The sequence below is a fragment of the Lissotriton vulgaris genome, chromosome 8, assembly GCF_964263255.1.
Source record: "Lissotriton vulgaris chromosome 8, aLisVul1.2, whole genome shotgun sequence".
Lineage (NCBI taxonomy): Eukaryota > Metazoa > Chordata > Amphibia > Caudata > Salamandridae > Lissotriton > Lissotriton vulgaris.
In genome coordinates this window covers 974,810,999-974,838,260 of record NC_141696.1, presented here as the reverse complement: position 1 = coordinate 974,838,260, position 27,262 = coordinate 974,810,999, and the positions used below count along the sequence as shown (strand labels likewise).

At 45.3% G+C, this 27,262-nt stretch overlaps 1 protein-coding gene across 1 annotated transcript in view; it reads right to left on the bottom strand.

The window, feature by feature from the left end:
* Positions 1 to 17,959: 17,959 nt before the first annotated feature.
* The window catches only part of OBI1 (ORC ubiquitin ligase 1), a 155,747-nt gene continuing 146,444 nt past the window's right edge, over positions 17,960 to 27,262 (bottom strand). The window contains exon 6 of the mRNA XM_086934821.1: positions 17,960 to 21,641. Coding sequence (XP_086790947.1) covers positions 20,138 to 21,641 — 1,504 coding nt within the window. The 3' untranslated portion in view covers positions 17,960 to 20,137. The remainder of the gene's footprint in view (positions 21,642 to 27,262) is intronic.

The window sequence follows — 27,262 nt, the reverse complement described above, 5'->3', positions numbered from 1 at the left end:
GGTAATGTCCCCCACCGAACCGTGCGCTCTCCAAGACAAATGGACGGGACCCTTCAAGGTAATCGAGCGCAAGGGTCCTGCCACCTATCTGATCGATATGGAGTCCGCCCGGAATCCGCTCCGAGTCCTCCACACCAACAGACTGAAACCCCACTTTGCACGAACAGAACTCAGCCTCTTGATGGCCACAGACAATGGGGTTGAAGACGACTCCGAGCCTCTCCCTGACCTCTTGCGGACCCAGGAGCAAGACGGCTCCGTGGATGGGGTCCGACTCTCGGAGACCCTCACCAGAGAACAACGGCAAGAGTGCCAAGCCCTCCTATCACGGTTCGCCAGTCTGTTCTCCCTCACCCCGGGTGTCACTTCCTGGTGTGTGCACGATGTGGACACCGGAGACAGCCCTCCTATCCGCCACCGGGCCTACCGCGTACCTGATCGGGTACGGGCCTGCATCCAGGCGGAAGTAGCTAAGATGCTCACGCTCGGGGTCATCGAGCCCTCAGACAGTCCATGGGCCAGCCCGGTCGTACTGGTCCCCAAAGCAGCCGCCCCCGGGACCACACCAGAACTCCGGTTCTGTGTCGACTACCGGGGTCTGAATGAAGTCACCAGAACGGACGCACACCCCATCCCCCGGGCAGATGAACTGGTCGACCGAATGGGCGCTGCCCGCTACCTCAGCATCTTCGACCTGACGGCAGGTTATTGGCAGATCGGCCTCACACCCCGAGCACAAGAACGCTCTGCCTTCTCCACCCCCGATGGCCACTATCACTTTACGGTCATGCCCTTCGGCATGAAGAACGCCCCAGCGACGTTCCAACGGCTCGTCAATCAGGTCCTGGCGGGGCTCGAAGAGTTCAGCGCCGCCTACCTGGACGACATCGCTGTGTACAGCCACCATTGGACCGAGCACCTCCACCACCTCCAAGCAGTGCTGCAAGCCCTTCAGCGAGCTGGCCTCACGATCAAGGCCAGCAAATGCCAAATTGGACAAGGGTCGGTGACCTACCTCGGACACCAGGTGGGAAGCGGCCTAGTGGCCCCCCTACAGCTGAAAATTGCCGCCATCCAGAACTGGCAACCCCCTATCACTCAAACTGAGGTGCGAGCCTTCCTGGGCCTCACGGGCTACTACCGAAGGTTCGTGAAAGATTATGGTACCATCGTGGGGCCTCTCACCGAACTCACGTCAAAAAATCAGCCCAAGAAGGTGAACTGGACCCCAGAGTGTCAAGCGGCATTCGAACAGTTAAAGGCCGCCATGTGTTCCGCTCCTGTGCTCCAGGCCCCAGACTACAGCCGGGAGTTCGTCGTCCAGACGGACGCCTCCGACCAGGGCATTGGGGCGGTCCTGTCCCAAGTGAACACCGAAGGCCTCGATCAACCGGTGGCCTTCATCAGCCGGAGACTCCTACCCCGGGAACAACGCTGGAGCACCATAGAGAGGGAAGCCTTCGCTGTGGTATGGGCCCTCAAGAAGCTCCGGCCCTACCTTTTTGGCACCCACTTTCGGGTGCAGACTGACCACCGACCCCTGCAGTGGTTGATGCATATGCGGGGGGAAAACCCAAAATTGCTACGCTGGTCCATCTCCTTACAAGGTATGGACTTCACAGTCGAACACCGGCCTGGGTCCGACCACGCCAACGCCGATGGCCTGTCCCGGTTTTTCCGCCTCGACGAAGAGAGTCCCCAAGAGGATGGGTAACTCTCCCCGCCTTCAGCTGGGGGGGACGCATGTTGGACAGGCCTCATGACGGGCCGCTCTCCCCCGGCTCGACCAGGCCCGAGCCCAGTCACGCAAGCACCACACACCACCATTGCACGCCCTACGTCCCCTCAGGGACCCCTGCCCTCGAACATGATAACCTCGTGGGTCCGATCCACTGCCGGCCCATGCACCCAGCCCGGGCCGCCATCTTGGACGCCTCGCCACGAGGCCGCCTGGCCCCCGATCGACCTCAACCCTGGGCCTAGCCCAGCCTCAGACAATCCGGCACCACCCTCCACCCAGGAGGTGAGCGGGCTACTTGGCAAGTCAATGGGAGAGAGAGGTGCCGATGGCTCTCCCCCCGCCCAGTGCCGCTCGCCCATCGCCTCCCCGGGCGCTGGCTCCACCCCCCTGCTGGGTGTCTGGACTCCCTCATCCCGGACCTCCCGACCTCCAAGTGCGAGGGTCCGGACATCAAAGCACGCCAGCCCTATAACTGGGACAGCTCCAGAGCAGGAAGTCAGTTGTATCTTGGAGTCGAGAGACGTAAGAGGAACTCATCCTGGACGGACTACTGGCGCTGCCGTAGCTCTGTCCTGTGCACCATCGTCCTGCCTGTTGGCGCTGCCACAGCCGTCGTAACCTTCATTCTTCACCGTCGTCCGGATCTGCTGGCGAGGCCGCGGACCGTTGTAACCATCATCTTCATCGGGACCTGCTTGGCTTCTCCACGGCCCGTCGACCATCCTTCATCCATCTCGGGACCTGCTTGGCTCCTCCACGGCCCGATCAGCAACCACGCCGAGCTCGAGGATTGAGAGCTATTTAACTCATTGGTAACTAAGACTGTCCCGCTACCCTTTCTCCTCAACCAGAGATCAGAACCGAGGGGACCCCTGAGTCCAGACCTCCTTGTATCATAGCGACGTAACCTAAGAATTGCATATAAAGTCTCGTTAACCTTCAATCTTGTGTGGTGTCCGTCTGTGGGGGGGAAGTTACTTACCTGTACAGTCGTTGGAGACGGCTCTCCCTGGAGACCTCTCCCCGTAATCTCGGCCGACCCTCCCGGTCCGTCTAACACACGGAAAATATCCGTCAACACCACACTACACACTTGGTAGGGATGTGTGAGAAGACTTCAAAAGGGACATGGTTGCGCCCCTACGGGTATGACAGCGTGGGATGTCTTCACGCGGCGTATTTTTTAGCGCACGCGGCTCCCCTCCGTGTACCTACACGGTCAGCGACCGGGAGACGGATATTTTCCGTGTAATTTCACTGTATATACATTTTTCACACTTAGAGCCTCTCGGGAGGGTGCGCCTTAGCGCGCACATACCACCGGAGGACTTTTATATAGGTCCTGAAGAAAGCTGAGCGACACGCTATAAACAGCTGAAACATGTCGACCAATCTATGCCTTTGAATTAGGATTCCGGTTCCTTAATTAAGAACCTGGGGAGTCCGCTCACTTTGTTTTTAATCAATGCGTGGTGGCCATTATTAAAACATTTTCTAAAGGCACAACCCTTGAATTTTTTTAATTTTTTGACACATTTGCACAATCACAGTTAGTCACCTCTTAATTTGGGCACTGTTGCACTCACCACATCCTGCTCCGCTGTAACCAGGCGTCGTAGCACGCTGGGGAGACATTCGGTCACCCCAGCAGGGACCCGATGATGAAGCATGTCACCAACTAGTGGTGAGTGAGGGTCCTTCAAAGAAGTAGGGTCTTCTCCCTCCACCCACGATTGGGTGACCAACAAGCCCCTAGACTCTTCTCCAAGTTGAGGATAGTCTCCTGGGCACAATCTGGGACTTTGAGACTACCCCGCTGTGTGCTCTACACGCGTGTGAGCATTGATCACGCGTGCGGCGCACAGCGGAGTTTATTTTTAACAAACCTCCCACTATCACATTTAATATTTTTTTGTATCACAGTCACTCCTTTGTTGTTTATTATAGTCTAGTCAAAGGACATTCCCTTGAGAGACAACTGGACATCGCTCGAAAACTCAGTACAATGCAGCCATGCCACACTAGGGCCAATGGCCCACCGATAGTATTGGTGGTGTCCAAGCTACAACAAATTGTGAATTTGGCCAGGTCACGACTGTCCTGAATAGCCTGGACGGGATCAGATTAGAGATCTTCAGAGACACCAGGGAGGATTGAGCTACTGAATCACAAAGGGCGTCGGTATAGCGCACCATGAGGTAGCTGGCATTCACTGATCTAAGAGCCAAGCTGGTGTATGAGAAGACTCTTTCCAAACTTCTCCACACATTTTGACTCTGTCCAGGAAGAGTAGTTGGAAATGTTTATGGGGTTGTCCTACTTGTAGGAAGATTTCCGTAAGTGCCTCACTGAAAGGCAAGAGGCTATATGGACCGTTCCCCTGACTGAAGGATTAAACATTGTTTTTAATCTCCATGGTAGTGTGGTACTGAAAATTCAGGACTCAGCTACCCTGCGCTACAGAAGCTCTACACTTGTGTCAAAAATATCATCGTATCATGACGATTTTGGTACTAGCAGACCGGTAATGACTTAAATACTATACATAAGCATTTTCGTCATGATCGAGTGACGAAATCACCCTTTAATCAAGGTTTTCGTCTTGAACCCTCGGGTTCCATTTTATGAGCGGCAGCCATTTTGTGATTGCCCTCACATAGTCAAATAACTAAGGCCGAATTCGATCTGAAGGACACGTACACCTTTTCTGACTCCTCTGTGACCTGGGCGAGCTGACTCCACTGCCTGAAGCCTAACCTGTTCGGGCAGTTCCTTTCCCAGTGGCCGAATGAGATTAGTATCGAGGCACAACATGTCATAAACCTTTCATCGAACGCAAACTATGCCTAATCTTGCACACACCTGTCCCGGTTTCTTGCTTTATGACTTGCTTTACGAGGAGGAGGTGCCCGATTTTATTGGGGGTCTGTCGATATCTGATGGAAATACTGGACCTTGCCGGATAATTAATTATGAGCTGGACGAACTGAAATGTGGGCTTGTCATCATGACTCTGCTTTTTCTTTGTTGCGAAAATATGTGTATGCTCAACTATAAAATAAGGAATGTTTGCCTGAAGCTTATTATTTTGTATAAAAAGAGAAGGCTGGCTTTGTAAATTTGAGCAGTCTCCTGAGAACATACATGCTGTTGTACTTCTAGGATACCTGTTACTGGCTGCAGCCAATAAATACGATCTTTGACTTCACCTAGAAGACTGTGTTTCTGTAGTCTGAAACAGGAAGGACTCGAGGTCTTTTGGGTGTTCTCCCTGGCACCGCCGGGTCCATAAAAACCCGGTACCTCAGTTGGCACCCAACGTTGGGCGGTATCAGCGGTACCGGTCCAAGCCAGAGGTTCGTGAGGAGCTTCGTGTGAAAATTCTGGAGGAAGGCCATCCACTTCATTGACCCCTGTATGTCGACATGGTCCGAAAGTCTTTGCTGCGAGGTTCCCCGCGTCCCGGCGGCTACGAAGCACTGCTGCCCTGACTATCGCCCTGTTTTGGACCCTCTATGATTGGTAGAGCGAAACGATAGACGAGTCTTCTGGTGACGTCATCGATACCTCAGTTAAGTATAAGTGGAGCGTCTCCCAGTCCTTAGTTTGGTTCTTAGTTTGGTATCCACTTTGGGATCGTTTTGTTTGGAACTTGCAAGTGCCAAAACCGAAGGAATCGTGTATTCACGAGACTATCGTATTCGATAATCCTTTGAAGTTTGAAGCTAGACTAGAGAGCGAAGATGCCTGGTCTTAGCAGACTTGGGAATTTGTTTTGTCTTGGTTGTAATAGGGACTTCCGATTGGAGGACTCGTGTCCGGTTCCTCCGATTGGAACTTCGACCTATGAATTATATGTGAAGCATGGCGTAGGCCCTATCACATATAACGAAGTATGGATCAGATACACCAGAAAGGATGGTGTTTTAAAATGGCCCCAATATGGTAGCTTTGACACAGAAATTTTGGATAATCTAGAAGTTAAACTTTTTAAGAAGAAAGCCCGTCCGGCGATGTTTGACTCTTTTCGCCTATGGCGCAAAGAAGCCAAACAGAAAGAAATGAAATTAGCGAAGAAAAATAAACGAGGTACGTCAATGGTACAAGCTGCTGTTGCATTTAGGGATAATGAAGAAGAGCAAGAAAGCGAACAGATGAAACGAGTAAAGAAGTTAGCGGCAGATAGGTGCTACCCAGTTCTGCCGACTAAAGAACAGGAAGCAAGGAACGATCTTGAGAAAGATCCGTTAATGTCACATCTCCTGAGTTCACCACCCCCTTATGCACAAAATGCTATGGCACCACCGCCACCAGTTGTGGCTGTACAACCTCCAATTGTAATGCCTCCTGTGATTCCTCCACAACCAGCTCCTCTTCCGTTGGTTACCATTCCTTTGGCGCAGCCTCCTCAGGGGCCGCCAACTTTGCCTTTGCCTGCTACTTCTACGTCTGTTCCTAATGCTCCTCCTGCCCGACTCTGGATTCTTCCCTCATTCTTTCTTCTTCTCCTTCTACCAGACAGCGAATGACTGCTGCCTTTTCTGGGTTCTTTTCTCCTTGGTTGGGACAATTGGGTATGTCCCCTGCTACTGAGTGTAGACAGTCACGCAGTCAATTGCCTGACTCTAGAGAGAAAGAGATATTGGATGGTTTGGCACATAAATGGGTTGCAGACCCGATACGATATGATTTAGAATCTATTATGGATATCTTCCATCAGTGGGAAGCATCAAAGCAGAGATACGTTTTTGAGACAATGTTTGTTTTCCTTTGCGAGGAATTGGAGGAAGATAACTCGGAACGCAATATGTCTGAGTTGTATCGTGTACGGTTCGAGTTTGCAAAGGGCACAATTGTAGGTTCTGATGTTAAGACAGCAGTTGCGACATTGTTGTCGTTTAGGAGTGAGAGTGTTTCCCAATTGTTGTTTGACTCTGAGGTTAAGCAGAAGGCAAGACAATATCCCATGAGAGAGGTTCTCCCAGTTTGGAGGGAAGGGGACGCAAATGCTGTTCCAGCCATTCTGCCACATTTTCAGCGTGTGGGTACATGTCCCATGGAAGCGAGCTGAAGTTTTGCCTCTTAAGCAGACATTGCCTGATCCTCGTAAAAATCCTGCAGGATATTACACAGAACTATCACAGACTGCAGGCTCCTGTATCATGAATTTAGCCGATATAGGCATGTTGTTTGGAAATGTTGTTCCACAGCCTTTATGGGGAAAGATTTGTCATGCGGATCATGATCCAGAGTTAGGCGACACATGGGTTAATATTGCCGCTGCTGATGCTAGACAAGTTGGTGGTGCTAAGCCCGAGCCTTTAATAGCAGAGCTTCCTGGTAGAATTATTACGTATATGAAGACTCTAATGCCCGAATTGCGTGTTAATTGGGACAAGTTGTCTGCGTGCAAACAGAAGAAAGATGAGACTGTGTCTGACTTTTTCACGCGGTTTGAAGAGACTTTTGTAGATCATAGTGGTCAGGATATGTCCACGGAGGGAGGTCAGAGATTGTTTGTTGACAAATTTGTACATAATTTGCTTCCTGAATTATGTAATAAGTTGAAGGATTCTGAGAGTGCTTGGGCTGTTTCCACGTCAGCACAGATTTTAGCTACGGCCCAGTACTATGAGAATAGGCGTAAAGATGAGCTAGAGAAAGCAGATAAAAAGACTAAGGAATTGAAAACTAAAGTCCTTCTACAGCAAGCGTATCCACCTCGTACTAATAGTCAGCGCGACTATCAGCAACCTCAGCAATATTCGAGGAACTTGCAAAGAAACGAGTCTTCTCAACAACGTTTACCGTATGGTCCCAATCAGTGCGCGTATTGCAAAGAAGAGGGTCATTTCAAGACTAGTTGTGCGGTCTTGTTACAGCGTACGAATGGTGCTTCTGATGCAAGAGGTCGAGGTGTTCAACAAGCTCCTAGGGGTAGGGGACGTGGAAATTTCCCCCAGAACACTCGTTCTTTCCCGCCTCAGAATTCAATGAATAGTTTCGACCAGCAGAATAACGCGTTTACTAGAACAGCTCAGTACTATGCTGATGACTACTATGCAGAAGATGGGAATATGGAAGGTGATGATTGCTAGGACAGCCATGGACAAAGAGAGGGAGTTGTTTCAGTTCCAGTAAGTCAGAGTGGGCCTTATGTTGAGGTGATTACATCAGGTGTGTCAGAGCCTTTTCTGTTGGATACTGGTGCTACAAAGTGTTCTATTATGCACTCAAAACTCCCTGGCGCACCTTTGTCTGGCGAAATGAACTTTTCAGTAGGTTTTTCTGGCGCCCCGGTTAGGAACCCGATTTCTAGTCCTATGTCCCTTTCTGTTGGACCCTGTGAATTCGAAGCACCCCTTATCCTGACGACAGGTTGTGGTGAAAATTTGTTGGGACTGGATTTGTTGAAAAGGTTATATGCGACTTTGTACTGTTCTCCTTCGGGAGTACAACTTACACTGGGTAAGAAAGTGGTTTCTCCAATGTATTTGTCGAAGGATAAACTTCGACAGAATTGTCTTCTCTTCCGGATATTCTTTGGGCTACTGGACCTAATGATGTAGGTCTCTTGGAAATAGCGCCATATGTTGTGACACTGAAAGCCAATGTTAGAATGCCGCGCATTCCCCAATACAAGATCTCTAGTGAAGGTGAAAAGGCGTTGTTAGCGATCATTTATGATTTGATTGAGAAAGATGTAATTGAAGAGACAAGAGGCAACGTTTGTAATAGTCCTGTTCTGCCGGTTTTGAAACGCACTGATCCTTCCCAGCCACCTGTTTACAGGTTTGTGATTGATCTTAGGGAGGTCAATAAAATAGTTGTGCCACAGTTTCCCGTTGTCCCTGATATCACTGCCCTATTGACTATGATTCCAGCTTCAGCCACTTGGTTCTCAGTGATTGACTTGAAGAATGCTTTCTTCAGCATCTTGATTGCCGAGGAGAGCAGAGATATTTTTGGCTTAAGTTTAGGAGGCCGAAGTTTCCGCTTCAAACACGCTCCTCAGGGCTGCTGTGAAAGTCCATCAATATACAGTCAGGCTTTAAAAATACAGCTTGATACGACTGTTTTACCTGACGGCGCTACCCTCATTCAGTACGTTGACGATTTGCTAATTGCTGCAGACACTGAGGAGATTTGTAAAGAAGCCACATTGTCGTTGTTGCGTCATTTGTGTGATCTGCACCACAAAGTCTCTCTTTCAAAATTGCAATATTGTCGACAAGAAGTAACCTACTTAGGTCACCTCTTATCGAAGGAGGGAAGGAAACTGACCCCAGAAAGAATTCAGGCAATTGCAAAATTGAGTGTCCCAAGGACACAGAGAGAAGTGCGTGCTTTCCTGGGTATTACATCATATTGCAGACAATGGATACCGAATTTTTCTTTGTTGGCCAAACCTTTGGTGGCATTAACTTGTAAAGATACACCGAATCCCATTCCGTGGTCTGAAGAGTGTCAGAAAAGTTTTTACGAATTGCGTGATGCATTGTGTTCGGCTCCTGTGTTGGGTACCCCCGACTACAGTAAGCCTTTTACATTGTATGTCCATGAGAAAGAAGGTTGCACATTGTCAGTTCTGACAGTCTTTTGGGGACAAACAGCGTCCATGCGCGTATTTTTCGGCGACTCTAGATCCGGTAGCTAAGGCGTTGCCAAGTTGTTTGAGAGCCACTGCGGCAGCAGCTATCTCTATTCGACAGTCTGCTGGGTTAGTAATGAATAACATGTTAATTGTAATGGTCCCACATACAGTGGACATTCTGTTAAACAGAACAAAGACACAGCACTTAACTAGTGCTCGATTGTCAGGGTATGAGCTGACACTGTTGGCAAGTCATGTGCACATAAAGAGGTGCAATACATTGAACCCAGCCACATTGTTGCCGATTTTAGCTGAGACAAACTATGATAGTGAAGATCAGCATGACTGTTTTCTGAGAACAGAGGAAGAGACGAAAGGGAGGATAGATTTTAGGGACACTCCTCTTCCGGAATGTGATGGTACTTTGTGGGTTGATGGTTCGTGTTTCAAATTGCCGAATGGTGATACGACTGCAGCATATGCTGTGACGACTTTGCATACGATTGTTGAAGCTGCACGTATACCACACAATTCAGCGCAAGCTGCAGAGTCGATTGCACTTACGAGAGCGTGTGTGTTGGCGAAAGGAAAACGAGTGAATGTGTACACGGACAGCCAGTATGCATTTGGTGTGGCTCACAATTTTGGACGATTGTGGAAAGAACGTGGGTTCCTGACTTCGCATGGTGCTAAGATCCAGCATGGTCAGTTGGTGACTGAGCTTCTCGAGTCACTGACCTTGCCGCTACAAGTTGCGATTGTGAAATGCAGTGCACACAGAAAGGTTACGGATGATGTTGGTCGTGGAAATGCGTTTGCGGATGAAGTTGCGAAAGAAACTGCTAGGAATGTAATGAGTCGAATGTGTGTTGCAGGCCCTGCGAGATGGATTGGTGATGTTGGTATGTGTGAAGATACGATTGAGAGTGTAAAGTCTATTCAAGCTGAAGCCACAGAGAAAGAGTTGAATGGAGAGAAAGTAAGGGTAAATTGGATGCAAATGGTTGTTGGACTGATTTGTCAGAGCATCAGCGATGGTTGTTACCTGATGCGTATGTGCTTGCAGTGGTGACAATGGCTCATGGAATGGCTCATATCAGTGTGAAAGGGATCTGTAAGTTGTTAGCTCCAGTATGGCAAAATGCTGGAATCCCTAAGTGTGCAGAGAATGTGGTCAAGAATTGTATGGTGTGTCTGAAATACAATCCTGGTAGGGGAACCCCAACTCCAGCTGGTCATTTTGCGCCTCCAACGTATCCGTTCGAGGTTTTGCAGCTAGATTTCATCCACATGGAAAGGTGCAACAATTTGAAATACATACTCGTTGTTGTTTGTGCCTTTTCAAGATGGATAGAAGTCTACCCCCTCAAAGATAACACTGCCTTATCCACAGCTAAAGCCCTTGTTAAAGAATCTTTCCCCAGATTTGGAATGCCTAGAATGGTTTGGAGTGATAATGGGAGTGAATTTGTGGGTCGAGTGATGAAGAAAGTGTGTGAGGGGCTAGGCATTCAGCAAAAGTTTCACGCTGCAAAAAACCCCCAATCAGCTGGACTAGTAGAGTGCTATAATGGCACGTTAAAATTGAAACTGGCCAAGATTCAAGCGAGCACAGGTCTTAAATGGCCTGACGCCCTACCCTTGGCACTACTATCAACGAGAATGACTGTTCACTCTAGAGTGGGACTTAGTCCCTATGAAATTGTGTTCGGCTGCCCGGCCAACATATGGGGAGTGCCAAGGCCCACCAGGTTTAGCGAAATAGAACACCCTGTACTGCTTGATTATCTGTATGAATTGACGGCTAGATTGCGTGTTTCACACCAACAGGTCCACGACACTCTACCTCAGGCCTCTGAAGCTCCAGGGAATCCTATCAATCCTGGCTCCTATGTACTGGTTAAGAATTTCCAGCGAAAAAAGAATGACCAGCCCCGGTGGACCGGCCCTCATCTAGTTCTTCTCTCGACAAGATCTGCCGTTCGAGTAGAAGGAAAGAAACATTGGGTCCACGGCAATCATTGTAAGAGGGTCCCACTTACTCTTCCGTACGACCGGTGGGTCCAGGAGGGGATCGCTGACTCTGAGGCTGAGACCGTGCCTCGCTTCCTACCTTTTAGCGATGCATGTATAAAAGGAACAACTTCTGAAAAGGAAAGCGACAACATTTTGCAAGAAGCTGTGTCTCCGTCAATTCGATTGAACACTACAGAGCCTGAACTCTTATTCCAAGACCAGACAGCACCTGGCAGAAACCGTTACAATTTAAGGCCAAGAACTATGACTATGGACAAATAAAATATTTCTTTTTACTTTTTTTGTGCAGCTCTCTCATCCGAGAAACTTGCTCATTTTTGTTTTTCGAACCGCCATCCGGTTCTGCTGCTAGGGTCGCGGTTGCCCAAGTCTTTGGAGTGCAGCTGAAGACGGTTAGGTCGACAGTTCTGGTTGGTCTAAGGGAGTTACCCTGGACTGACAGAAGCACTCTTCAGCAGAAACACCCTACCACCGCGGGCAGCAAATTAGAGAGGATGGAGTTTTCTGAGATGGAGAGACCTGCCAAACGAATGAACTTTAAAGATAAAATGTGTACATTAATGTCAAAGAAGAGATCGTTGATATGTTGTATTTTCATGTTGCTTGGTGTCATGATATTTTTAATAGGATATGTTTTATACACTTTTCAAGTTTCATTTGCACCCACTATACAGCCCATACCTCCTCCTACTGTTTCCTCGCCCTCTTTTCACCCCCTGTCTGGCCATGAGTCCTCTAGAAGATTAGAGTTTATTAATAACTCTTTCATTCAGCTTTTACACCAACACCAACTAGTAGTAAACACAACTAACTGCTGGGTGTGTGGTCTTATGCCGCATACGACAGACAAGGGTATTCCATACCTGGTCTTACCATTTAGCTACAATGGTTCATTATGGGCGTTTCAAACATTGTTCATATTTGCCATTGAACCATATTCCCCACGTTCCACGAAAAGTAACTCAAGCAACAAAGCATTAGTAGTGGAATTGCAAATATGAGCAGAACAATTGACTCGTATTCCTAAAGATGAGTTGCAAGCTTATGTTAAATGGAATATGACAAAATATGGAGTTGCTTTAAGTGAGACCAGCGAACGAAGAGATCCTCCTCTATTTGGATTGTACCCCATCAGGGTCACCTATGTCTGCAAGGTAATGGCAAAAACCCCGGAGCTCCGTTGGGGAAGAGCGTCTGCACGGAAACATATGTGTTTGCATCTCGAAATTCCCCTTCGTTCTTAGCAGCTAAGGGTACTTATTTCATCTGCCATGATAGAGCCTATACTTGGTTGCCCCCTGACTTCTCGGGCACATGTTTTGTCTCGTTCCTGTTGCCTCCCACCTACACGGCCGCAGCAGATTACCATAGGACAAGGATAGTTAGAGGTGTCATCAGCAAAGAAGACACTGCAGGACAAGAATTCAGAGATTTTGCAAAGGGTTTTCTGCCGTTTTGGGGGCCGATGGTGAACAGCAGGAACATAAGGCAATTGACAAGGGTGGTTGAATCCACTATAGTTGAAACTGCCGGTGCCCTAAGTAATCTGACTGCTGAGCTCCAGTCGGATCGCCTTATGACTCTCCAAAACAGGGTCGCGTTAGATGTCATACTTGCAGACCGTAGTGGGGTATGTAAAGTGATCCAATCAAGTTGCTGCATTTTTATCCCTGATAACGCTCCGACAGTATACCAGGCCATCTCCAAACTGCATAAGATCTCTGAATCCATTCACGTGGATGAAGGAGACTGGTCCTTGATGGGGTGGTTCTGGGAACTGATATCTGCCTGGGGATGGAAGATTCTGATAGTCATTGGGATGATCTTAGCCATCCTTTTCCTGTTCGGTCTGTGTGTACAGTGTGCTCCTGCAATATGTGGCCTCTGTGCTACATCATGTGTAAGGAAACATGTATCAAGAGACGAACTAAGTAATAGGATGATGCTACAGCAACATCTCAATGACTTTATGAATACAGACCTGGACTCAGATTAGCATGAGTAAAGGGCAAATGGAGGGTCTGTGGTACTGAAAATTCTGGACTCAGCTACCCTGGGGTACCGAAGCTCTACACTCGTGTCAAAAATATCATCGTATCATGATGATTTTGGTACTAGCAGACCGGTAATGACAAATACTATACATAAGCATTTTCGTCATGATCGAGTGACAAAATCACCCTTTAATCAAGGTTTTCGTCTTGAACCCTCGGGTTCCATTTTGTGAGCGGCAGCCATTTTGTGATTGCCCTCACATAGTCAAATAACTAAGGCCGAATTCGATCTGAAGGACACGTACACCTTTTCTGACTCCTCTGTGACATGGGCAAGCTGACTCCACTGCCTGAAGCCAAACCTGTTCGGGCAGTTCCTTTCCCAGTGGCCGAATGAGATTAGTATCGAGGCACAACATGTCATAAACCTTTCATCGCACACAAACTATGCCTAATCTTGCACACACCTGTCCCTGTTTCTTGCTTTATGACTTGCTTTACGAGGAGGAGGTGCCCGATTTTATTGGGGGTCTGTCGATATCTGATGGAAATACTGGACCTTGCCGGATAATTAATTATGAGCTGGACGAACTGAAATGTGGGCTTGTCATGACTTTTTCTTTGTTGCGAAAATATGTGTATGGTCAACTGTAAAATAAGGAATGTTTGCCTGAAGCTTATTATTTTGTATAAAAAGAGAAGGCTGGCTTTGTAAATTTGAGCAGTCTCCTGAGAACATACATGCTGTTGTACTTCTAGGATACCTGTTACTGGCTGCAGCCAATAAATACGATCTTTGAGTTCACCTAGAAGACTCTGTGTTTCTGTAGTCTGAAACAGGAAGGACTCGAGGTCTTTTGGGTGTTCTCCCTGGCACCGCCGGGTCCATAAAAACCCGGTACCTCAGTGGGGAGCTAGAGGTCAAGGACTTCATCCCCATGGCATAAGAAGCACTCTCCTCAGTGGCAGGACCAGCGTGTGAGGAAAGCCCCGACTCTTTGTAGTATGATTGTCCAGTGTCATTACCCGCATCAAAGTCATTGTCTGTATAAGTGTTGAATAGGGAATAAAGGTTTGTGTTCTCCCAGGTAGATGCGGTAGGTCGAGTGGCGTTAGTGGGGTCTCTACAGCATCCGAGCACAGCATCGGTTGAACTGGCGCCAACATGGAGTCAGAGAGGGCAATAGGCACTTCGTCTTCAAACATTGATGGAGTTGGCATCTGCTTCAGAGTGCGGAGAACTAGCGGGGATCATGGCAACAGAGCGAGTCAAAACTGGAGCCAGCTGGGGTCCTGAGATCGTCTTGGAGGATCCAATTGGTACAAAGGGACAACCTGTCAGTGGTATTCCAGATGTTATGTTAAAAAAAAATTGTTACCGCGCACGGACACCAATTGGTTTCATGGCGCTCAGAGACAGGTGGGAGAAAGGGCAGGTGTGATTGGGGAGGTTAGTCATAGGCTAGCTGGAACAGATAAGTTTTAAGAGTTTTACGGAAAGTGAGGTAGTCAGAGGTAAGCCGGAGAGGGAGAGAGTTCCAGGTAACAGGAGCAAGGAAAGAGAAACAGGCGCCACCATGCTTCTTGCGTTTGTACCTGGGGGTAATTAAGAGATTGTGGGCAGAGGACCTAAGATGCCTTGAGGGAATGTGGCGGTTGAGACTAAGAGAGATAAAAGCAGGGGCAAGTGCAGAAAGAGATTTGAAAACAGTACAACCCATTTTAAAGATACAGCGGGACGCGACCGGGAGCCAATGCAATCTTTTCAACAGGGGCGTGACGTGTTGGTGCTTTGGCTGTTGAAAGATCAGTCTAGCCGCCTGGTTTTGTACCAACTGAAGCCGATATAGGTGATACGCAGGGATCCCCACACACAAGCAGTTCGCATAGTCAATGTGTGAAGTGACAAGGGCCATAATAACAAGTATGAGAGCCTCTGGGGATAAGAACCTTCGGATTTTACCAATTCCGCGTAGATGGTAAAAGCAGGCCGAGGTAACCGAGTTGATTTGATGCCTCATCGACAAGTTGCTTGAAATGATGACAACGAGGCTCTTCACGTACTTTACTGGACATGGAGGATGGCCGAGAGCTTGGGGCCAGAAGCTGGGACTCCAAGGATTTAAGGGCCCTCCTGTCAGGACCAACTCAGTCTTGCTGGAGTTCAGCTTCAGCTGGCTGAAGTTCATCCACTCCGAGATGGTAAGCATGATCGATTGAAAATTAAAACAGGAGAGAGGAGAGGAGTCAATAGGAAAGATTAGCTGTAGGTCGTCCGCGTAGTTGAAGATGGTAACAGAAGTATGGCGGAGAGAGGCTAGGAGGGGTTGCATGTAGAGATTAAATAGAAGGGGCGAAAGAGCAGAACCCTGGGGGACACCACAGGAAAGTGAAGATTGGGGAGCAGAGAAGGTAGAAAGTTGAACCGATTGAAAGCGTTGTTGAAGGAAGGACCCAATCCAGGTCAAGGCCAAGCCCTGAATGCCCGCATTTCTGACACGGTCGATCAAGATAGCATCATCAACCGTGTCAAAAGCGGCTGACAGGTCTAATAGCACCAAGGCCTGAGCCAGGTTCTTGTCAGCCCCCTGTCTCAGCGCATCCATTACGGCCACAACGACCGCCTCCGTAGAATGGGCCAGTCTAAAACCGGCCTGCTGGTCATCTAGGAAGTGAGATTTTTCAATGAAGGCGCTCAGACAGCGGGTGACATAGGTCTCCAACACCTTCCCCAAGTAGGGGAGGAGGGAGATAGGTCGATAATTGCCTAAAGCAGTTGGATCAGAACCAGGTTTTTTAAGAATGGGTACTACGATAGCTTTCTTGAAAGCATCGGGGACAGAGTCTGTAGCGAGAGAATGATTAAGAAGGTCAAGAGGAGGACCTGGACAGGCCAGGAAAGCATCTTACAAAATTTGGGGGGGGGGGGGGGGGGCAACAGTCATTGGGGGAGCCAGAACTGACTACATGTAGTAGAGCGATAAATTCAGGCAAGGAGATGGGAGGAAATTCATGCAAACAAAAAGGATTCGAGGGGGGGAAGAGAACCAACATTGAGCGAAGAAGGGGGGGGAATGTTATTTTTAATAGTTGTGATTTTATCAATAAAAAATATATTGAGGGAGTCACAGAGAGCCTGTGAAGGTTGGGGCTGGGCAGTAACGCGATCTGGAAGAGAAAGTTCAGCTACAATGGAGAAGATATCCTTGGTTTTTGAGGCTGAACTGATGATTTTCTGGGAATAATAAGAGGATTTAGCTGATATAATGGATTGTTTGTACAGTTTTAATAGATCAGTATAAGTGGTCCTTAGTGAAGGGTCATAATTTCGCCTCCACCGACGCTCAGCTTGTCTAAGGGATCTCAGGTCACTGAAGCTCAAAGGCGTGGCAGAGATCCAGAAAGTCTACATTCAATCTGCTCTGTTTATTCAATCTGTTGTGGAGTGGAAACAGCCCAGGAAACTGCAGAGACAAGTTGAATGATAGGTTTCAAAGTCGATCAACTTCCGAAGCGAGATTTAGATGTATTGCGCTGCCCCTTGCACCTTCTCAGGAGAGTGGCAGGAAGGGGCCAAATCCTGCTTAGAGTTCTTGTGCTTTTTCTTCAAATTACCAAACTACTTTCAACAAGACGAAGTCCAATCCTTGAAACAACTCTTACGAATTCTGGATCTGGAATCGGTCCGAATTTTTGACTTGGACCGGTCTTCATTGCAGAGTCTTCCAGTGCTTGGCGATGTGACACTTTGCCCCGGGGTCTCAAATGGCCTTCTGGTTCATTGACAATCACTGCAGGCCTAGAGTTGTGACTCTACCCCAGGCACCACAGTCAAATCTGATGAGGCTCTGTCACAGATACTTGGTTGCTACTGTCATTAAAGTGCTTAAAGGTTTAAAAGAGAAAAAAGATAGCTCTGGATCTGCGACTTGAGGCACGGAAAGAAAGGAACGGACATCAGCGCATGGTAGTGAGTGGTACCTATATAGGCTCTGCATAATAATAATAATAATCCACATTTGTAAAGCGCGACAACCACCCGTAAGGGTCTCTAGGCGCTGGGGGCCGTCTGGAACATTAATCAAGCTATTGCCCAGAGTCACTTGGTGCTGGGCTAATCTGCACTCGAGCCGGGGATCGAACCGTGATCCCCAGATTCCAGCGTCAGTCGCCCTGGCCGCGGCGCCACACCTCTCCCGAGGTGTGGCGCATGTCATTTCCAGAGCGGAACACTGTCAATGTGCAGAGGGACTGCAGAAAAGCTTACAGATCCAGTCCAACGTTTGGAGAATATTATCAGATGAGGAATATGCAGCTCGAAGTCTTTATCAGCAAATGCAAACATGGTTGCCATTAGCGGAACATACGAGTTGCTGTTAAAAATACTGTAGAACAGACAACCCTCTAAATTAATTAACTAATATCTGACATTACTGAAGAGTGATTAATCCTCAGCCAGGCCCTTACTTTTCTTACACGAAAAGTAGATTAGTGTCATTTTAAGAAACTATCTTAAACATTGTAAGCCACACACTTACCAGGGAAGCAGTCCTCTTAGAGCTCTTATTAAAAAAAGGGAATGCAGAACAATTGTGCTCTTTACATTTTATTTAACACACAAAGAAAAACATTACAGTGTTATTGCAAAATGTTCTATGCACAGCACAGCTTACAAGCCTATTGAAATGTACACGCAAGCATAATAACATCAAAAACCACCAATGCATTTAGAGGTTGACAAAGGTTGACCGCAGATCCTGAAAATCTACACAGTAAGAACTCACAATAAACTTACATAGAAAAAGAATATCTACCATTTAGGACGAACAAAAGAATTACAAAAACGTCATAATTGGGTTAATCAATGCTAGACTAAACCGTTTCCCTATATGCATCAAAAACACACATAAAACATACTATACAAAACACATTTTCAGACCAATACAAGCCGCTCCTCTCCCACCACCCTAAATCAACCATGTTCACCTCAACAAATCAGACATGATACGAGTTCAACTCGTAGGTGTGGTTACAAAAAGATACTTTTCAATGTTTGCTACAGTACTCAGTTCGCAGGCTCCTTTCCATTACTAATTTGAGCAAATTTGGCACTACTATGGACTTTAGGCAGTAGAAGAAAAAGGAATTTAGGTAACTTCATACCAGACTCGGCTCTCATTAAATAATGTGCCCGTATAACTCAGCCTTTCTATGTAAAACGTTGGCTGAAGTACAACTGTGGCCGCAAGCAGAGGACCCCTTGTTTGAGCCTGCCTTCTAGAGGTCTAGCACTCTCCCAACTCAGTGGACAAAAATTCTGAGAACAACTGCTCGAGGGGGGGTGGGGGGTGAGGAGGATGAACATTTGGCCTATAGCTGCACCCACAGAATGAGAATTACAGAATTTGTGGCTGGCCGACATGGATACATTAGAAACTCAGGCATGTCTACAGAAAGCTGAGAGTTATGGTGAAAAGGGAAACATTTGCTTTTATACCACAGAAATTAGTATTATAGGTAATAATTCCTGGACTTTCACGAATGGTACTATTATATGAAAAACCGAAAAGAAATGCACTTGGTTTCCTTGCTTCACCATTAAAGGATCATCTGCTAGTTAAGAAATCAGATCTGCATTTCAGTGTATTGAAGAGAAAAAAAAGACAGAAAGAGAAAAAAACACAACCAATGCTTCAGTCAGTCAGAAAGTTTGCATCTTAAGGTCTGAAAATAAAACCTGGCAAGACCTGACCACCATAATAAGAAAGGACATCCAGATTGTGAATACATTTAAACATTGTTGAGTGGAATGTGCCGAAACGTGCTTGAGTATCCACCGCTCACCTTAAATTAGATCAACAAATAGGTTAGTAATGTGGGTTATGAATAGATGTGTCACTGGAAGAAGATTCTAAATATTGAAGATTGACTGATGCTGTGGGGCATAATGGTCTGTACATCTTGACTCCTTCTACATTCTTAATGGACAAATGGACAACAAAAACAAAGAATACAGAATCCTAGGCAGAAAGCTTTCAAAGTGAACATATAGGGGCTGTAGTTCATGAAAGATGGCATCATAGGGGGATAATATGAGAATGCTGAAATCCTTAAAAAATGATGGAAAAGGCTAACATGAGCCTAACTGATGTTAGGAGAGTGGGGTAGACAAAATGCATTAAAAGGGTCCATGCGAGTCTTCCACTAGACCTCTGTCTTTAGAACAACTAACTTACTTTGTGTTCTGATGAAGCTACCACTAAAGTAGGAAGTTGAATGTATGACTAAGGTTACTGCCAAACTTTTTAAAAGAACAACACACGAGGAATCTCATAAAAAGGCATTTCGTCTTTTTAAAATGGCAAATTCACAGCTTTTATTTTTCAAACCGCTCCTAGTTATTGTCATACAGGTGTCACACGAATTGCTCACGAACATTTACATCTTCATTTGCCAAAGAAAAATCGCAAAATGTCAACTGGAAATATGTATTAAAACGTGGCATTTGTGATATAATCTTTACTAACGGAGACTATGTTATGTCATTCTTGGGGAATATCTTTTTGCTGATTTCTAGAAGGTGCTACCCTATTTACACAACATATGCTAAACTTTGAAAGTAGTATTGGAAGGAGCCAACTTTATCTGTAAGCAAGGTGGGGTACAGGCGATGGAAACATGTGAGATTGTGTGCTACTAAGTTGATAAGTGTGAAACATAAACCATGTAGGAAAAAGGTTTGAAAACACTTTCTCTACTGAATATGTATAATCAACTTTTTGAAGACTTTGATGGACTGGCACTAGAAAGACTGCTTTGAATTTTCCTCTTTGTTGAGTGGCTATTACTTCTACTCCGCTCCTCGGGAACAAATGAAGAAGCCCAGGGAGATTGGCCTTGCTCTGGAGGGTCAGGGGCATCTACATCAAAAAAGGAGGACTCTCCCTTTGAATCTTCACCTAGTTTTCGAGGCTCACCAAAAAGGAATGTTGTAGAAGGTTGGTATTTTTCAAAGCAGCTTTTCTGGTTATTTAGTTCTTCAACTTCTGAAGGTTCATCTGCAAACAAAGGGAAATGTTCATTCATTTGTAGGCTAGATGGAGAGAGAACGGAAAATGTGATGGGCTTCCATTCTTCACTGTTTGAGGTTTCGTTACTGGACTCTGAGCACTTGTCACGGTTTGCCTTCACCTGCTGAAGTGCCTTCTCAGTTTCTCGAAGCTTAGCACGGCGTGAAGACTTTGACGCACTAGCAAGGTCAGCCGATCTGAAAAGGAAGGGAGTTTTACTGCTTTCAGATTCTGACATCATGGAGTCCAGCTCAGTAATTTTATCAAGGTAAGCAGCATCCATGGATGCCTCACTAGATGTTCGTGCACGATTGATTTCAGCATCACTGATAGCTTGAAGTCTTTTAAATAAAAACTGACAAGCTTTATCATTAGATATTGAAGATTGCTTTTCAGGTTGTGGACGTTTTACACTTTCACCTGAACTTTCAAACCCCAATCCTGGTTCAAAATCACCTTGACTGTAGTTCCAAAACATTGGTTTATTTCTGGTTGCAAATGTTTCTTGCATAGATCCACTTTCACTATTTTCTGTTACATCACCATTGTCATCACTTGTAGTCTCACAAGAAAAGTCAAACGTCAATTTTCTTAGGTACGTGGAAGACTTCTTTCCACTCTTCGAAGGACTAACTTTGTTATTTGGTGTATTCAACTGTAGTGAACTGAGAGACATGGTTGGAGTATCAACAGTAGAAAATCCACAGACACTCTGATCTTTGCTCATCATATAATCTTCAATTTTATTTTCCCAACTTGGCTGCAAAGGTGCATTCATAACAGCTGTATCTAATAAATCTTCATGGGAGCCAGAAAACATGTTCTTATTCATGGGACGAGAGTCTAATGCATTTAGAGAATCCTGACTTGAAGAACTTAAGCACATCATACTGTCATCTTGCAGTCCGCTAAGTGATGGTTGTTCAATGTTGTCCGAGCTTTGACTGGGAGTTAGATTTGTTTGTGTGGTCTCTTGAGTTTGCAATGATGTACTATCTTCACTGTACCCATTCACTTTGCGTATACAGCAATCAATTTTCTTACACCTTTTGTGTTCATCAATTGTTCTTTTCAACTGCGTAACTTGAGACTCTAATTCTTCTATGTACTCATCACTTCTTTCTAGTGCCTTCTTTAGACGACTTGTCTCACGTTCATGCTGATCAACTTTAGACTGTAGGGCAGCAACTGTAAATCTGCCAAACCTAAAACAAAACAGTTACAAATGTAAGTGTCTAAATTAAAAAAAATAATCAACATACACAAACCTATAATTTACTACAGTGTTTCTGCTTTATCATAAGCTATTGCTTTACATATCCAATCAAGTTAGGCTTTAGTATTGTCTAAAAATTGATCCATTTACAAAGTAAACAAATCGATTCAACATCTCAGTGCCAGTAAAACAAAAGAAAGAAAAGCAAATCATAAAAAAGAAAAACAGAGCACTGAGGAAACGTTGGAGGGGTAGGGTACAGTCAGGGACGGGATGGGTGAGGTGTTAGTAGCGAGCGGTTATGTGGGAGGAAGAGAGAGGTTCTGTTGTGTCTGAGTGGTACAAACCTAGCTGAGAGGGGGGAAAACACTGCATTGAGGTAGAAGAGTAAGAACAAATGAAAGGACTTAAGATTGAGTAAATAGTGAGAAATGGTAGAACTGATATTAATAAATCTCCCAAGATACCAAGGTGGCAGTAGTCCTAGGTTTATTAACACCTTGGCTGCTAGAGAAATTTTCCTCCGGTGCTGAATTGTTGGAAAGCCCCTTGTTCATGACGAGCTCAGCTCGTCATCAGCACAGCTCCACTGTGCCTCATGACGAGCTGAGCTCGTCATGAGCATCGAAGGGGTTAAAAGCTTTCGGAAGACATTTTTACACTGGATCAGACATGAATTGCAGGAGCGATAGGGCCACATCTAGTGTTATGTGGCTTACGTTAAGTCTCGATTTTGGTTCTTCATTTTAACTTAGGATCGATTTTTAACGGTGGCTTGCACATGCTTTTCCCCATTGTGAAAATGTCCTTTGAACGCTTTTCTTTCAAATAGACATTGCCGCCTTGTAGCCTGCACATTTAGTTTCAGTGTTGTACACTTTAGAACACGCTGCATTGTTTTATTTGCTGGGCTTGTAGGAGATGATGACTCTGCTGCAGCCTAATTAAAATGGGGTTCTGCACCTTTGGCTCAGTGTGATAAGTTTGTCGTTTTATTATAAAAACAGAGATCATCCTGAAGTCAGAGAGAAGTTTACATCCTTCCTGACTCATCATGGAACACTCCTGTGATAGAGCGGTTCAGCTGTCCCCAACCTTGAGAAGGAAGCTAGCCGTGCTTTAGAAGCGAGCAGGCTTGCACACTCCAGACAGAGTGCATTCCTTAATGCACTAAGGCTGGCTACCAGGCATACAGTACCAAGGTATAGGGTTGGGACATTTCAATAAGACAGGCAGATAGGCTAAAAAGAGAGCATATAGGCGGTGCCTATCGAAATTAGTAATATATAGGAGTAACATTAGTAACATTATGAACAATTAACATGGTAGAAGGGTTTGTATTTTTCACCAATCTAACAATGCTTATTGCTTTGATGTGTTTAATCTTTTTCATAACCGCAGTTTATGCAATATTTACAAACATAAGAGCTTTTCAATAAACGTTTGAAAATGCAATACTGTATCATTTCTTTGTGAGACTTTGGGCATGCATGAGTGACAAACAAAAGGGTTAGATCCGTTTCCATGAATTCCTTGGAAATTGTAGTCATTTTCGAAGTTACTGACAACATCTATAACTAAGTTTAATAGTTTAGATACAGAACTGTGAGCTAACCAAACAGATCAACATTTATTGATTATATAAGAAGATTCAGCGCCTGTACTATATAGATTTGTTGTTCTACATACACATTCATACTAGTTTCGTAGGAACGGTATAACAGTGTCAGGATGTTCATTCTATATGTAGAGGACATATGTAGAGAGAACATTAGTTCATGTTTTTCAAGCACAGTGGATCGACCATTTCAAAAATGTGTTTTCCAAGATGGGGGCTCTAGATTGGAGAACTGACAGACGTGTGCCTATTGGCACTGTTGAAGAAGAAATAAGACTGTATTAAAAATCTTGAACAACAGAAAGACTGCAACACCTGCAGATACAATGTATGTATGCAATAGGAGTCAACGGGAAACAGGAGGATGAGATATTAATCATGACATTTTGCTTTTTAATGGATGGCGTTGAATTCCACTGGTGTTCAAGACCTAATGACCAGGCTTCAGTCACATCTGTTCTAATAAAACCATATCCATTCCCCCTAGGACTACCTCCTGCTATGGTGAGTCTGGCTTAGCATAACACCTTGGCACTAAAGCAGATACTGGAGAGAATATGTTTTACAGTTAAGGACACTGTTAGATGGAATAGGTTAGAAAGGCCCATGCGCTGTTTTGGCAGACCAGTTATTTCCTGTGAAAAGGATCGACGTCACAACTCTCCTAAAAAGTAATCTGCTGGTTGATGTGTTTTCTCACAAAGTTGAGCTCCTTTTGATGTCAGTAGCAACCACCCTCAAACAGGCGATAACACTTGAACAATGGTGGCAGCTAAATATAGTATTCTAAAACAAGCCTTTTTACCACAAACTCGATGAATACACAGCCTCTCACTACTGCGTCCATACAGTAAGTAATGACTGGGCTAGCCTGAGTGTTTGTTGTGTGCAAGAGAATACTTGGGTATAAGGGAGGGTGGGTCCACCCTGCGCAGTTTTTCTCCCCTTTCCTCTATTTATGTTTACAACACTTAAGGTTACTTGGTGCTCCATGGAATTTATTGGTAGTCTGTGGCACGGTTTCATAATTTCTGTGCCGGTCCCCATGCACTGCTCATATGACCTCTCTTCTACCTGTAGAATCAGATGTGGCAAGCCAGGGTGAAACAAAATAATATTTTCCCATCAGAAGAGGCAAGATATGCACCGATTATACACCAGTACAGCACTGCGTGGTATTAAAAATGATAAACTCTCCACGTAGGTTGGAAGTACTATATCCAGACAAGAGTTTTATTCTCAAAAAGCCAAGGACACTTGTTTTAAATCTGAAGACCACAGAGATCTCAGTACCAGCCATGATTAATTCATAACTAGTTTAGCACTGGGTGATACGATCACAGTACTTTAATTTTCACAAAATAAATAGAAAGCCGTTGAGGATCAAAACATACTAGGTTTTGCCCCAATGCAAAGAGGACTGAATAAAAACATACTTGGTGAAGGTTAGAAAAGAGGTTAATATCTAATCAATGGTCATAAGGAAGTTCAATTATAAGAACTACTAGGTGGGCAAACAAAAGACTGGGCATACAGGCAGAGCAACTCCTCAATTGTACTCTATGCCCAAATTAAAATTAAAAACCCCATATTGAATGGAAGGGTGCTTTGGAATACATCAGATCGATGGGGAGGCAGGAGGAAGAAGCAAATTCCCTACCTTTGGTGACTCACAATCTGCGTCTGACTTACTGCAAAGACCCCATGATGGGAAGAGTCACTCAATAATGGCATGGATGACTGGATACTCAAGTACAGGGACTATGACATAACTGAAACACCAGGTACCTTTCCTGTAATCCTTCACTGTTGCCAAGCTCTGGAGTTTAGATGACTGCACTAGTCATGAATTCTCTCTGTAAGAGGGCCCCTAACATGTAATTTCCCTTTAGCCTAATGATGGCCCCTTCCTATATTACACTCTGGGGACCATACTGTTTTACCAGCCAACACTGGCAATGCGCTCCACTCCCTTTTAACAGGCTTTCTTCTATTCCTGTATGAAGAAAAGTGTGGCATTAATCCCTCAAAACTGAAAACGTTGGTACCATACAAAATATAGAATTTGCAGCACGTTCAACAGAACCCACTATGGGTTGTGGCCCATTTTCTATATTTGTATCCTAATAGCTGAATGGAATTCTAGGTGTTATGGACGAATTACAGGTGCTACATATTCATAAGGTGATTTGTATAACTCTCAACAAATGTTCTTCAGTGCATACTCTGCATCAGAAAATGAGCGCTCTAAAGGACATAGGATAGGTCTAGAATGGCTACTTCATCTGAACCGAACAGATAACATTCCCAAATAAGAGGTTACTTTGTATCCAGTTGATAGCACTGTGTCAGGAAGCAGAGCTGGGACAATTGCTTCTCTCTTGGAACCTTCTCTAAAAAAATTTTTAGATTTGCCAAAAATATTGTGTGGGTTACAAACCAAAATTATGTTTGGAACAGAAATAGCCTCCCCTTTGTGTAGTGGAAATCCACAAACTCTTTGCTTACACTGAACATCATTGTTGACATTCACTGAGATTTGTATTTTTGCCTGTTTTCATCTCACACTGTTTAACACCTTAAATGCAGAAGCTTTTTCATCCCCCTCCACTTTGCGTTTAAGCCTTTATCACTCCCCGACCCCCCAAAAAGGTATCCAGGCAAAATGTGCCTGCCTTTACATACCGCCCCACCCCCGCCCAATCTGGAGTATTACAAAGGTACCATTGTTTTATGAATTTACATGGAGGTCTGGAGAAAATAGGCAAAATTGCAACAATTTTCTTTTTTGGGAAAAAATTGGCTAATCGTGCAGTGTAGGAAAGTGCACTTTTCCTCCTAAAAATGGAATCAACAAGAGGTTTGTTGCCAGGTTGAACTAACAAAACTGTGTAAAAAAAAACGTTTTTGATGCCGTTTTTTTTTTTTTAACTACATAGTTGCAGTTTGTGGTAAAAACAGGTGTGAAACACATGGCAGAACCCGAAAATTGAGACATTTCTGAATAGTAGACAACATTTGAAGCTAAGCAAGAGGTCGTTTGTGATGATCGCTCATAGTTTTTCCCAAGAACAAATCATTAAAAAAATAATTAATATAAGTAAGAAAAAATAAAAATGTGAAGTTTTCACTTAATGTATTTGGCCGATGGCAGATTAAACAAATAGTAGTATGCCATTACGGTCTTCAGATTATTCTGTGGCAGGAATACATATTTGTTTTGGTGGTCAAAAACACATGATACCCAGAGCTAATACCGGAGCAGCAGCTTTTCCTTGGGTGCAGACCATGCAGCAATTAATATTGTAAAATCGAATGAATGAAAAATGGGTAATGCAGGAAACCAATGCATTTTTTAAATGTCCCAAAGATATGGAGTTTAGAATTAGTGGTGAAGGACAAGTTCCTTACCTTCGGTAAAGCCTTATCTGGTAGAGACATGATCTAGCCGCAGATTCATACCTTTGAACTTACAGGCGTCAGGCTGGATCCGGATGATTTGTCTTAGCAGTATCCCTACCTGCCCGGAGGTGGCATCGGTCGATTCGGCGTGACGTCGTCGCATCATGTCCGGTGTCGTGACGACATCCACGTCGTCAATATAACTGCCACTCCGGCGCGCTGACGTCCGTACTTTCCACGACTTTCCCCGCCAGAAGCGAGAAGCAATGAAGTAACTGACCATGGTGTGTTAAAAAGAAACTAAGAGCCTGAGGGGGAACATCCCTGACATTAAAAGACAATTCCGCAGTGCAGGGAGGATGGGGGGTTCTGTAAGGAATCTGAGGCTAGATCATGTCTCTACCAGATAAGGCGTTACCAATTGTAAGTAACTTGTTCATCCGATAGAGACATCTAGCCGCAGATTCCTTACCATTGAACAGATACTCAAACAATACCTTCCCCAGAGGTGGGAATGCGGAAAACTTTAAACCATAAAATTCTATTGAACAGAGCGGCCAAACAGGCCCTCCCTGCGAACCTGAGAATCC